Source organism: Arachis hypogaea, chromosome 20 (assembly GCF_003086295.3).
Source record: "Arachis hypogaea cultivar Tifrunner chromosome 20, arahy.Tifrunner.gnm2.J5K5, whole genome shotgun sequence".
NCBI lineage: Eukaryota > Viridiplantae > Streptophyta > Magnoliopsida > Fabales > Fabaceae > Arachis > Arachis hypogaea.
In genome coordinates this window covers 120,212,767-120,225,624 of record NC_092055.1, presented here as the reverse complement: position 1 = coordinate 120,225,624, position 12,858 = coordinate 120,212,767, and the positions used below count along the sequence as shown (strand labels likewise).

The window sequence follows — 12,858 nt, the reverse complement described above, 5'->3', positions numbered from 1 at the left end:
AAACAGGTTAGTAACTCCTCACTTCTGGTACGGTCATGACGTGCTAAAAGTTAGAGCGTTAAATGCCCTCTCTTCTTCTCTTTCTTTTTCCCTATCCATTAGTTCCTTTTCTCTAACATTCTTAATATATTCCATGAGAGATAGTTTTTTAACAACCGATGATTTTTTTTGCTAAGATCTTCAGACATTTGTGCTTTTTCCTTATCTTTTCGCTTGCTCTTCTTTGATCCTTTTGGGCGAACGGGAGAGTCCACACCGGGTTCGTCTGCCAACGGTGTATCTGGGTTTGATGAGGATGAGTATGCTCCAATTGCACTAATTTTGGTTCTCTTTGAGCCTCCACTTTGTGTTGGTAGTTGGCTTCTCCATTTTTACTCCACACGAAGCATGTTCCAATGCCTCTCAAAAGTAAATTTTTTACCATAATTTGTGGAATAAAGTTTACACGCCAACTCCTTTATATCATCAGCGTTCGAATCACTCCTTATGTTTCGACTAGCTTGATCGTAGCAACTAGCAAATTGTGCAACGGCCTTGTTGATCTTATACCATCATTTCTTACATGCAACTATCCCCTTGTCATATCGGAGCAAAATTCTACACAGTAGCTGTGAATTCTCGACTCTAAAATATTTTCTCCTTTTGATCGGTACCAACTATAGGGTCAGTTGAAATATTTAACCATGCACCGATCAGCATCTCATCATCTTTCCAATGCCAATGCTGAATACTATCTTGCCTCCAATATTCAATATCATCATCATTGAGGTCGATAATATCTAATCCACGAAGATTGACAAAATCTGAATATTGCGAATTTGGACTAGATTCTATCGGAGTCTGAGAGGATGGGTTAGAAGAGCCACCAATACTAGATAAGTTATGTCGTGATGCATTGAATTGAGTTGGAAATGGCAAAGATGTTGGATTAATATTTTTGTTAGAGGGATTAAATATGGATGAAAATGGAAAATGTGGTGTTTGTAAATTTTGATTTTGTGGTTGGAATATAGGAAATTGATTATTATAAGGAGTTTGAAAATTGAAATTAGAAAGATTTTGTGGATTTGGATTTTAAAATGTATTTGGTAGTGTGAAGTTTTGATTTGGAACTTGAGAGTTTGAGGTTTGAGATTGTTGGGCATTTAGAGTTTGAGAAAAATTTTGTAAATAATTGAAAAAAGAGTTGAGTTGGTTTGGATCCATTTTTTCGAACAAAAAATAATATCAGTAGAACTTGGATTTCGTAAACTTGGAAGAAGATGAAGAAGAGTAGAAGAAAGTGTGTGAATAGAAGTGTATGTAATTGGTATATATAGAGTAATAAAATATTAATTTATTAATAATAACGGTAATATAGTAACGGCTAGTTTCCAACGGTTAATTTTGCAACGGCTAGTTTTACAACTGCTAATTTTAATAATGTGGTTAGCATTTTAAATTTTAAAAATAAAAATAACCAACCCAACCAAAAATTATTTTGTAAGGTGTAAAAATTAAATTTATTTTTTAATGTAAGTAAATTTAATTAATTATAATTTAATATAATAATATAAATAATATTTAATATTAATTATGATATAAATAATTAATATAAATTATTATTTTTTGTTACCAAAGATAGGAGACTCGAACCCGCAACCTCTTAATTGAGTATGGAGAGACTATGCCATTTGAGCTATTACTCATTGACATTAATATAAATTATTAATTAAATAAAAATTTAATTATTTAATCTAATTAATTATTATTTAATTATTTAATATAATTATTTAATTAATTATAATTTTATATAATTATTTATTTTTTAAATAACTTGGCAAATGACAAGTTATTATTGGGCAATAGGAGTTTTCATTTAGAGGGATTCTCCTTTCTCGATCTAAGTGAAGGAATTCCTTCTCATCTCACTCCAACGGTTGATTCCCATTTTTCCTGACATGCACAATAATAGAAATTCTAAAAAAATAATCATTGCAATTGCTCTAAAAATAAGGGTATTACATTCGAGGTCATCTTAGCTGAACCGGTCACAATTTTTCAGATCTAATGCTGCTAGGAAGCTACAAGCTCACCAACACCTATCCTTTTGTTATTAGTTAAACGTGCATTAGGTAGATTATGTTGGTATTTAACTTTACAAGACTTCTGTTATTCAAACTAGTCATTCCTGCTAAAACAATACATTTTGTATTTTGCTACACTGTACCTGTTATTTCACCTATGCAAGTGCTTTGTTTACTATTCCATTTAATATTAGGTCAAATCTAACATTACTAACATTTTATGTAACGAAACAATTCACATCATATATCAGAAATCTTTTTGTATGGTGCTTTAAAGACTAAATTATTTTTTTCCACCAAAGATATTTCCTTAAAATAATGGGGTGAATCTTTTTTCTTGTTTGTTTTCTAGTCACACAATAGACAATAGACATCTTATTCCAGAGATTTGTTTGTTAGATCTGAGATTTGATTGTTTTAAGGTTCATGAGGTACCCAAATAGTGGATGCCTTAGCCCACTTTGATGTATCTAGTCTTTCGTAGTGTGTCTTAAAAACCACCTTTCCAGATTGTGTTGCTGAGATTGTGGCTATTGATCCAAGTTTCAAGTAAATAAATTCATACCTTTTTACACAAAACATAAAATAATTTATTTTTATCTTTAGATTGATAACGGCGCTCAAAGGGAAAGGAGCAAAAAATGAAACAACAACAATCTTTGGGAGCACAACCAAAAAATTTGTCCAAACTATAGAGCTCTTAAAATCTTCATTTTATTAGAATTATTATTATTATTATTTAAAAATTCGCATGAAATTATTTTTATGTAAAATTAATAATTAAAAATTATTAGATAATAATTTAGTAATTTTATATAAAAATAATTACACATAAATATTATTATTATTATTATTATTATTATTATTATTATTTAAATTTGAATGAAAAGATTTCAACAGAAAAGAAAAGATTGAAATTGAAAAAAAAAAAAAAGAAAAGGAAAAATGGTGGTGTGAAGAAGGACAAGACATGATCCACTTGGTTGCTGTTGAGAGCACTTTTGTAGACAGATAAAGAGACAACAACCACTTACACGCCGAACCACCCAACAACACTATGCATAAATACTGCAGTACAAATAATAATAACAAATTTAAAAAAATAAAAAAATATCGAGCGTGGCGAAAAGAATGCAAGAAAATGGCGAAAACGCCGTCGTCTGCTCGTGCGCATCTCCACACTCGCTTTCTGCAGAAAAGCGACACACAACAACATAACCATAACTATAACCAACTCCAAAATCAAAGTACCCAGCTACGTCCCAATATCCCTTCAGATCCATTCAAATAACTTCTCTCTCTCTCTCTCTCTCTCTACTCCTAGTTTTCGTCGCCCTAATCGTTCTCATCACTCTATCACCCGCGAAGTCGTTTTGTCCCAAAACGACAATTCCAAGAAACACTGCCTCATGTCGAGTGATGATGCCGTGAAACCCGTACCCTACGCTCGCCGGCGCCCCACCGGAGAAGGTAGCAGCAGCTCCGGTTCCTCTCACCGCAAGCGGGCCAAATTTCTCCATAATTTCAAGTGAGATTTCTGTTTTTTGTTTTTAAAGTTAACATTGTTGGAAATTATAAGCTCAAGTTGTATGATTTTTGTTTATTGGCTTGCTGATGGAATGTTTTGGTCCAAGCGTAGTGACGTGGGGGAGGATGGATTTGATTCTAGCTGTGAGGTAGAGGGCGAAGGTGAATGTGATGAATCTGACGTAGCAAAAGTAGAAGATCAAGGGGTCAAAATGGATCTCACTGAGGATTTATTGCATATGGTATGCCCCCAATTTTTAAGTCAATTTGAGATGTTAATGGTTTTAAAATTATCCACTCATGCCTACCCGTTAAGTGCAGGTTTTCTCATTTTTGGATCCTCCCAATCTATGCAAAGCTGCCAGGGTTTGTACGCAGTGGAGAACTGCTAGTGCTCATGAAGATTTCTGGAGGACTTTGAACTTCAAAGATCGTTACATTTCTCTGGAAGAATGTAAGCTTGAATGCATATCTTGTATAAAAATTGTTGTTTTTATGATAATTTGTGTTGATATTGGAAATTATGTTATGTGTCTCTTGCATTGCTGTGATCCTGCTTTCGTAATAGTCTCCCTATGCTGATTTGAAAAGCTTTATGTATTTACAGTTGAGGACATGTGTAGGCGTTATCCTAGAGCCACAGCAGTGAGCATATCCGGTGCCACAATTTCCTCGCTTGTCATGAAGGCTATCTCTTCCCTGAGGTAGGTTTTTTCGGCAGTATTAATGTAGTCACTCAAGTTATCTGCAACCACGTCTGAATCTTTGTCATCTTCAGGAATCTTGAGGTTCTAACACTGGGAAAAGGACATATACCGGATGGTTTCTTCCATGCCTTGGAAGATTGCTCTATGTTGAAAAGACTGAGCATCAATGATGCTACACTTGGCAGCGGTATTCAGGAGATATCTATTACTCACTATAGGATGTGCCATCTTCAAATAACAAAATGCCGTGTGATGCGTATAGCAGTCAGGTTCATATATTTTGATGCTTAACTAGCATTTAGCTGTCCCTTTACCTTTAAATTTAAAATGTTATCTTGTGTTCTTTTCCAGATGTCCACAGCTTGAAACCATGTCGTTGAAACGCAGTAATGTTGCACAGGCTGTGCTTAATTGCCCTCTTTTGCATGAACTTGACATAGGCTCTTGCCATAAACTTCCTGATTCTGCAATTCGCTCAGCTGCAACATCATGCCCCCAATTAGTTTCTTTGGATGTGTCTAATTGCTCATGTGTTAGTGATGAGACACTACGTGAAGTATCCTTCTCTTGTGCTAACCTTAGTTTCCTTGATGCCTCATACTGCCCAAATGTATCTCTTGAGGTATGTTTTAGTATATAATTACTTTTCTTTGTGATGCCGTGTTTGGCGGTATAAACTTGATCCGCCCTTGTTTGACATACATTTTTCCTCATTGAAGTCTGTTAGACTTCCAATGTTGACAGTTCTTAAGCTTCACAGTTGTGAAGGCATCACCTCCTCTTCAATGGCTGCAATAGCTCATAGTAGTTTGTTGGAGGTATGTAATTTTACCTGGACACTGATATTTCTGATATGTCTGAATTCAAGGTGTAGATTTATGAGTAAATTATACCTCTGCTATCACAGGTTTTGGAGCTTGATAATTGTAGTCTACTGACTTCAGTATCTTTAGATCTTCCACTTTTGCGAAATATAAGATTGGTACACTGTCGCAAGTATGTTTCTTCCCCATTTTTTTCTTCCCAAGAAAATTAAATTCATTTTCATCTATTTTCATCCATTGCTTTGTTGATTCCTTTTCATACTTTTATATGAATGAGGATTTACTTTTACTTTTATGAATTCTTTTAAGCATTTTTTCCCTTGGCAGATTAGCTGATTTGGACTTGAGGACTATAATGCTTTCTTCTATGGTGATGTCCAACTGCCCTGCACTCCGCCAAATCAATATCACTTCAAATTCACTTCAAGTATGTCTGTCATTTTTTTGTTCCAATACTTTACAGTATAGAAGTCTAAACAATGGACTTTTTGGCATCGCAGAAATTAGCCATACCAAAGCAGGACAGCTTAACCACATTGGCTTTACAATGCCAATCCTTGCAAGAAGTAGATCTGTCTGAGTGCGAATCGTTGACAAACTCTGTATGTGATGTTTTCAGTAATGGAGGAGGATGCCCAATGTTGAAATTATTAACTCTTGATAATTGTGAGGTATTTGAATTCGGAATAGCTATTCTTTGTGATTTTCTGATTTCACTTTGCTTATGCATGATCTACTTGTATGAATTATGGATTATGGACTAAGGTTGCCATGGGTTATACATGTTTGTCAGATTATTTTAATATTTTATCCTGTGGTTATGAGTAATCTTTTTTGAAATCTATTTATTATACTTTATAACTTTTGATGTTTTGATGAATTCAGAATTTGACATCAATTCGATTTATCAGCACCTCTCTGGTCAGTCTCTCCCTTGGTGGTTGTCGAGCAATAACTAATCTTGAGTTATCTTGCCCAAAGCTTGAGAAAGTCATTTTGGATGGTTGTAATCATTTGGAAAGAGCATCATTCTGTCCTGTAAGTGGTATTGGCTTATAACAATCTTCATGATCTGTTTTGCGTGTGATGATACATATGTTTATACCTTTTTGATTTGAACATTTGTCTGAAGTGAACTCATTATCAATATGAAGTTGTTTTGGTTGTGACGTTTTCTGTTTGCATTTTGGATGGTTGTAATCATTTGGAAAGAGCATCATTCTGTCCTGTAAGTGGTATTGGCTTATAACATGCTTCATGATCTGTTTTGAGTGTGATTATACTTACGTTTATACCTTTTGATTTGAACATTTGTCTGAAGTGAACTCATTATCAATATGAAGTTGTTTTGGTTGTGACGTTTTCTGTTTGCATTTTGGATGGTTGTAATCATTTGGAAAGAGCATCATTCTGTCCTGTAAGTGGTATTGGCTTATAACATGCTTCATGATCTGTTTTGTGTGTGATTATACTTATGTTTATACCTTTTGATTTGAACATTTGTCTGAAGTGAACTCATTATCAATATGAAGTTGTTTTGGTCGTGACATTTGCTGTTTGCTTTTGTTTAAAAATGTTTATACTATTAAGAAAGGCATTTTTGTAGGGATGCTGTTGTGTTAAGGCTTGGGCCTATGTGTATGTGATATATCCAAGGTGTGGAATTGTATTTATCTTATTTTGAGTAGCTAGAGACTAAGTGTTTTCTTTTCTTCATTTGTATCTTAGGTTGGTCTCCTGTCTCTTAATTTAGGAATATGTCCGAAACTGAACATACTCAGCATTGAAGCACCATTTATGGTTTCTCTCGAGTTGAAAGGATGTGGAGTACTGTCGGAAGTATTCATCAATTGTCCGCTCTTAACTTCTCTGGATGCTTCCTTTTGCAGGTTAGGTTGCATCTTGTATTGTTTCTTTTTGGTTTCCTGGTTGCATGCATTGCCCACTGATATTTATGATTTTAAATTACAGCGAACTAACAGATGATTGCTTATCTGCCACCACTGCCTCATGCCCGTTAATTGAATCGTTAATATTAATGTCATGCCGATTGATTGGTTCGAAGGGACTTGATTCTCTGTGTTCACTTCCAAATTTGACGGTTCTTGACTTATCATACACTTTCTTGGTGGACTTGCAGCCTGTTTTTGAGTTTTGTTCACAACTAGAGGTATGGTCTACCCTAGGATTTTTTTTGGGTGGGCGGGGGGTGTGTTAATAGTTATTGTTTTGTATCATATCATAAATAATTTCAGTTTGTTCTTATTCTCTCATGTCTTTCTATATAATATTGACCTTGTATGAAATTATTATTGTCACCTATTCTGACAGCACTGCTTTTCTTCTGTTTTGCAAAGGTGCTAAAGTTGCAAGCATGCAAATCTCTTTCCGACACTTCACTGGAACCTCTTTACAAAGGAGGTGCTTTACCTGCACTACAGGAGTTGGACTTGTCCCATGGAACTCTCTGTCAGTCTGCCATAGATGAACTTCTTGTTTGCTGCACAAATCTCAGGCGTGTGAGCCTGAATGGCTGTGAGAATGTGCATGATTTGAAGTGGGGATGCAGTCATGGGCAGGTTGATGTGTCGCCTGCTCTGAAGATCCCATATGGTGTAAGTTCCCATGAGAATGTGTTGGAGTCAAGTCAGGAATCCACCTGCTTACTTCAGAACCTCAACTGTGTGGGATGTACAAATATTATAAAGGTTGAGATTCCATCAAGGGCACATTGTTTAAATCTATTATTCTTAAACCTTTCGCTATCAAGGAATTTGAAGGAGGTCAATATTACTTGTCTCAACCTATGCTTTCTTAATTTAAGGTATAGTTGGCTCTAATGAATGTTGTTGGTTTATACCCTCATTGTATCAAATGTGATAATTATTCTAACTTGTCTGTTCAGCAACTGTTCTTCGTTGGAAATTCTAAGGCTAGATTGTCCAAGATTGATCAGCCTATTTCTTCAGGTATTCGTCTAACATTCTAACCTGCCAATGTTTAATCTGTTTGTGCATTCATTATGTTTGTGAGTGGTTATGCTTCTTTGGTGTCATCATGCTGAGTAGTTTCTTTGAATAATTTGGAACATGTTTAGATTTTTGGATTGGGTTTTATTTTTATTCTACAAAAAACACACCATGTATGAATGTGTATAGTCATGAGATATTGCGATTCAAATTGAAAATCATTTTTTCAAATTGAAAATCATAACACCCCCCCCCCTCCCTTTTTTTTTCGGTTTTTAGTCTTGCAGTATTGATGGGGAAGCTGTTGAAGCTGCCATATCAAAATGCAATATGCTGGAGACTCTTGATGTTCGCTTTTGTCAAAAGGTGAGAGTGAACTTATTCAGCAAATTAAATTTTCGTACGATGATAGAATGCTGTTTGATTATTTATCATTTTTCAGATCTTGTTCGTGTTCTTAAGCTATTTATTGTGCTTTATGGTTCTCCACAGATAAGCTCAACAAGTGTCGCGAGATTCCGTACATCATGTTCTAGTTTGAAGCGGATATTCAGCAACTTGTCAAATTAATGAACTCCATCAAAGATATCGAAATTTCCAAGTGCATATTTACTTGGAATGAAGGCTTGGTAATAAAAGTGATTATTCCTCCTGTATTGTAAATGGTGTAACTGTCATTGTTGTTTTGTTTGCCATCTTGAAATCGGGTAACCACACGGGTGCTTTAGTTTCTAAGTGCGTGCGTTAGTTGTATTATTTTGTTGACTGAAAAAGTTGATTTTCTAAGTATACTCTTATGTACTTTTAAGGGAAATTCTAATTATATTCGTCAGCGTTCTTGATTCTCGGAGCAAATTATGTTCAATCCATGGTTACTAGACTTGAGAACCAAAATCCTGACTTTAAATACAGTATCAACTATGTTTGCTTAGTTTGGTTAGTTATGAAAATTATGAAATTCTGTTATCAGTCGGTGTGAAAATTGAGTAATGAATGAGAATACCTGAGACATTCATTTATGAAAACTTTTTTTTTGGGTATTAAGACGGGGCAGAGCCCAAAAAAAAAAAAATTACACTGAAATTAAATGAGGCAGAGATGTCTTTTGTTCATCTTCTACTAATAATCTAAGAACCTCTCTAGGAGAGGTATTTCACTAGGCAAGCTGCACATCTATTGCCTTCTCTATAAATATTCACAAAACTAATTTGTCAATTCCTCTTTTTTCACTTACTGATGTCCCTAATCAAAGCATTTGGGTGGTTTATAAGATTCCTTGAGCTATTGATTGATGTCTTTAATCAAAGCATTTGGGTGGTTTATAAGATTGCTTCCTTGACTTCCGCCACTTTCTTCATCACTTCAACTTGAGTATTTTGTGGCCTATTATAATTTTGCTTATGAATTTCCTTATTTCTCCAATTTCACATCTTCCAGCATGCTATAATGAATATATCCATCCAATTTTGACTCTGGTCATGTCCTAATTGTTGTTGTATGTTCATATCCATCCATTCTTTTCTATTTGCTTGGAAGAAAATGCACTTGGCCGAATGAGCTGCGCCCAAGTACTGGAGACTTTGGGGCAGTCTCTCAGAGCGTGAAGAAGGTCTTCTTGATGGTTTTGACACAGTTGACAATCTCTTCTACTTGCAAACATCCTTACCTTTTTGTGATTGGTGAGTATTCGGTTGTGCTTTGCTTTCCAAATAAAGATCTTCGCTTTCTGCGGTCCTTGCAACTTCCAGATTTTACTCCAGATTGTGGTTGTGGGTTTGGTCCAATTTGCTAATGCTTTGTACGTGCTGGCGACAGAGAAATCCCCATCATCCGAGTGCATCCATCGAATTCTTTCCGCGCCATTTTCCTTGTTTGGGGGGGGGGGGAGCGCCACAATCTTCATTGTTGTTTCCTCTGGGAGGTAATTTTTTAAACTATCTTTGTTCCAATTTTCATCTCTATTTATCCATTCACTGACAGTGCTCTCTATGTTTGTTATGTTCATTGTTGCTATGTTAAGAAGGGAGCCCTCGTTGTTCACCCATCTCTTAGTCCAGAATCTAGTTGTTGTCCTATCTCCAACGAATTTCATTGTGTGCTTCTGAAATGTTGGCCAAATTTTCACAATTTCCTTCCACAGGTTTGAATCTACTTTCTTAGCAGTAGGATTGTTTATGTTGCTGTCTCCATTGCAATATTTTTGGATTAGCACTTTTTCCCAGAGCGAGTTAGGGTTCTCCTGTAATTGCCAAATGATTTTCATTAAAAAAGCATCATTCATCAAACTCAGTTTCCTAAATCCCAATCCTCCCTCATGTTTAGGTGTGCACATAGTTTTCCAGTTGATAGCATGCCATTTTCTCCTCCGGTCCTCATCTCTCCATATAAAGCCTCTCTGTATTCTTTCTATTTCATTACAAATACTCCTTGGTATTCTCTCATGTTGCATTTCAAAATTAACACTTGGGCTTATTGCTGATTGTCCCAATGTTATTCTGCCCGCTAGTGATAGGCATTTTGATTTCCACCCTTTTAGCTTTCCTTGAACCCTTTCTAGAACTGCTTTGTAATTTTTCTTTCCCACCTTGTTGTTGTTAATCATAGCTCCCAGGTATCTTCCAAGAGCTTGATTCTCCTTGAATTCTATTTTTTCCTTGATGCTTTGCTTGATTTGTGCTGGAGTGTTTTTAGAGAAAACTATTGATGATTTTGTCGAATTGATCTTCAAACCAGTAGTTTTGTAGAAATTTTTCATTACTCTGTTGATTGCCTCCATTTGGTGTGTTGAAGCATCAGCAAACAACAGCAGATCGTCTGCGAACATTAGGTGAGAAATTTCCATTTTCTCTCTTCCCACCGTGAAAGGGATCCAATGTCCATGATTCACCTCTTGCTCTATGTACTGTGACAGTTTATCCATGCAAATGACAAATAGGTAAGAAAAAATGGGGACTGACAAACCCCAATTTGACGGTTTGTTTTGCATTGAATTTAGAGTATTTTGATAACCTTTTGTCACATTTAGCCTAGGAATTAGCATGATTTTGTTATCTCTCCCATATTTGTGCTTAAGTGTAAAAACATGCTTTTTAAGCCTTATTTTGATGAATTCTAGTTCTTCTTTGATTCCATAAGATGCCTTGATGTGTTTGCTAGTAATTCCAGGATTGAAATAGGCTAGGCATGGATCAAAGGAAGCAAGGAAGGAAGCATACAAGTGGAGAGAAGCATAAAAAGTCAAAGAAGCAAAGTCAGCCATGCACGCGCGCGCGCACAAGGTGCTCGCGCGCACATCGCAGAATTAGCCAGGGACGCGCACGCGTACCGTGTGCGCACGCGTCGATGAGGGCACATGACCTCACTAATGCAACACGTGCCTGGCGATTTGAGAGGGTTTCTGAACCCATTTTTGGCGCCAAATTGCTAAGGGAAAGGAATAAAAGGATGAAGGATTAGGGGGAAGGAGGATCATCATCACTTTTTGACTAACCATCATTCCCAACCACTAATCACTTTTAGTTTAGAGTTTTAGAGAGAGAAGCTCTCCCTTCTCTCTAGAATTAGGATTAGGTTTAGTTCTTAGGTCTAGATGTAGATTCATGTTCTTCTACTTCTACATCTCAATTCCTTGTAGTTACATTGATTCTTCTTCCATTCTTTTATTGCAATTTCCTTTATGTTGTTCTTGTATTTTGTTGTAGATCTAGTATTGTTCCTTCTACATTCTTCCAATTCAATAAGAGGTAATTCATAATAAATGCATCTTCTTTGCTTTTCTATTGTTGATCTCTTGTTTTTGTAGTTGTAGATTCCTTTAATTCTTGCATTTAATAATGTTTACTTCTCTTGCACTTTATGTGTTTGTTGAAATGTCTCTTTTAGTTTTAGTGTAGATTTTGTTCCTCTTGGCCTAGGTAGAGTAATTAGTGACACTTGAGTTATCTAATTCCTTTGTTGATTGATAATTGGAGAGATTGCTAATTGGTTTGGAGTGCACTAAAGCTAGTCCTTCCTTGGAAGTTGGCTAGGACTTGTGGCTCAAGTCAATTCATCCACTTGACTTTCCTTTAATTAGTAAGGGTTAACTAAGTGGTAGCAATGAATAATTCTCATCGCAATTGACAAGGATAACTAGGATAGGACTTCTAGTTCTCACACCTTTCCAAGAGCCTTTTATAGTTTTTAGTTTATTTTTATTGCCATTTACTTTTCATGCTTCTTATCCAAAACCCCAAAATAACTCATAACCAATAACAAGACACTTTATTGTAATTCCTAGGGAGAACGACCCGAGGTCCAATACTTCGGTTTATAAATTTTAGGGGTTTGTACTAGTGACAAACAACTTTTTGTATGAAAGGATTATTGCTTGGTTTAGAAACTATACTTTACAACGAGATTTTATTAGTGAAATTCTAAACCGTCAAAAATCTATTCATCAAAATGGCGCCGTTGCCGGGGAGAATTGCAATGGTGTTATGTTATTGGTTATTGTATATATGTGAATAGTGTGAATATGTTTGCTTTCGTTAGCTCTTGCTAGTTTTAGGATTTAATTTTCTTGCTTCTTATTTGATTTTGTTTTCATTTTCTTCTTGCTATCATGAATTCTCACCTTGGCTATGAGTTTGGTTATCAACATGTTGTAGGAAATGAGGACTATAATGAAGATGTGTATCAAGAATGGGATGAACAAAGGTGGGAGGAGCCATATGCATATGATCAATCCTCATGGCAACAACCTCCACCAAGGCACTATGAAGAA

At 35.6% G+C, this 12,858-nt stretch overlaps 1 protein-coding gene across 6 annotated transcripts; it reads left to right on the top strand.

The window, feature by feature from the left end:
• Positions 1 to 3,110: 3,110 nt before the first annotated feature.
• LOC112782943 (F-box/LRR-repeat protein 15) lies at positions 3,111 to 11,851 on the top strand. Of its 6 annotated transcripts, none has more exons than XR_011878385.1 (21): positions 3,111 to 3,594; positions 3,706 to 3,835; positions 3,915 to 4,047; positions 4,201 to 4,297; positions 4,372 to 4,569; positions 4,652 to 4,922; positions 5,020 to 5,118; positions 5,208 to 5,296; positions 5,452 to 5,551; positions 5,625 to 5,795; positions 6,010 to 6,162; positions 6,853 to 7,013; positions 7,096 to 7,294; positions 7,482 to 7,948; positions 8,030 to 8,093; positions 8,373 to 8,459; positions 8,586 to 8,722; positions 9,630 to 9,772; positions 9,909 to 10,014; positions 10,114 to 10,233; positions 10,890 to 11,851. XR_011878385.1 is itself a non-coding variant. In XM_025825627.3 (17 exons), exons 1-17 carry the CDS (start codon positions 3,476 to 3,478, stop codon positions 8,661 to 8,663), a joined length of 2,559 nt encoding a protein of 852 aa, XP_025681412.1. In that variant the 5' UTR covers positions 3,111 to 3,475; the 3' UTR covers positions 8,664 to 8,948. The 6 variants fall into 6 exon arrangements, 2 of the variants coding, with proteins under 2 accessions (XP_025681412.1, XP_025681410.1); XR_011878386.1 differs by having other exon boundaries at positions 10,884 to 11,851; XR_011878387.1 differs by having other exon boundaries at positions 5,452 to 5,494; positions 10,114 to 11,851.
• The last annotated feature ends 1,007 nt before the right edge of the window (positions 11,852 to 12,858 follow it).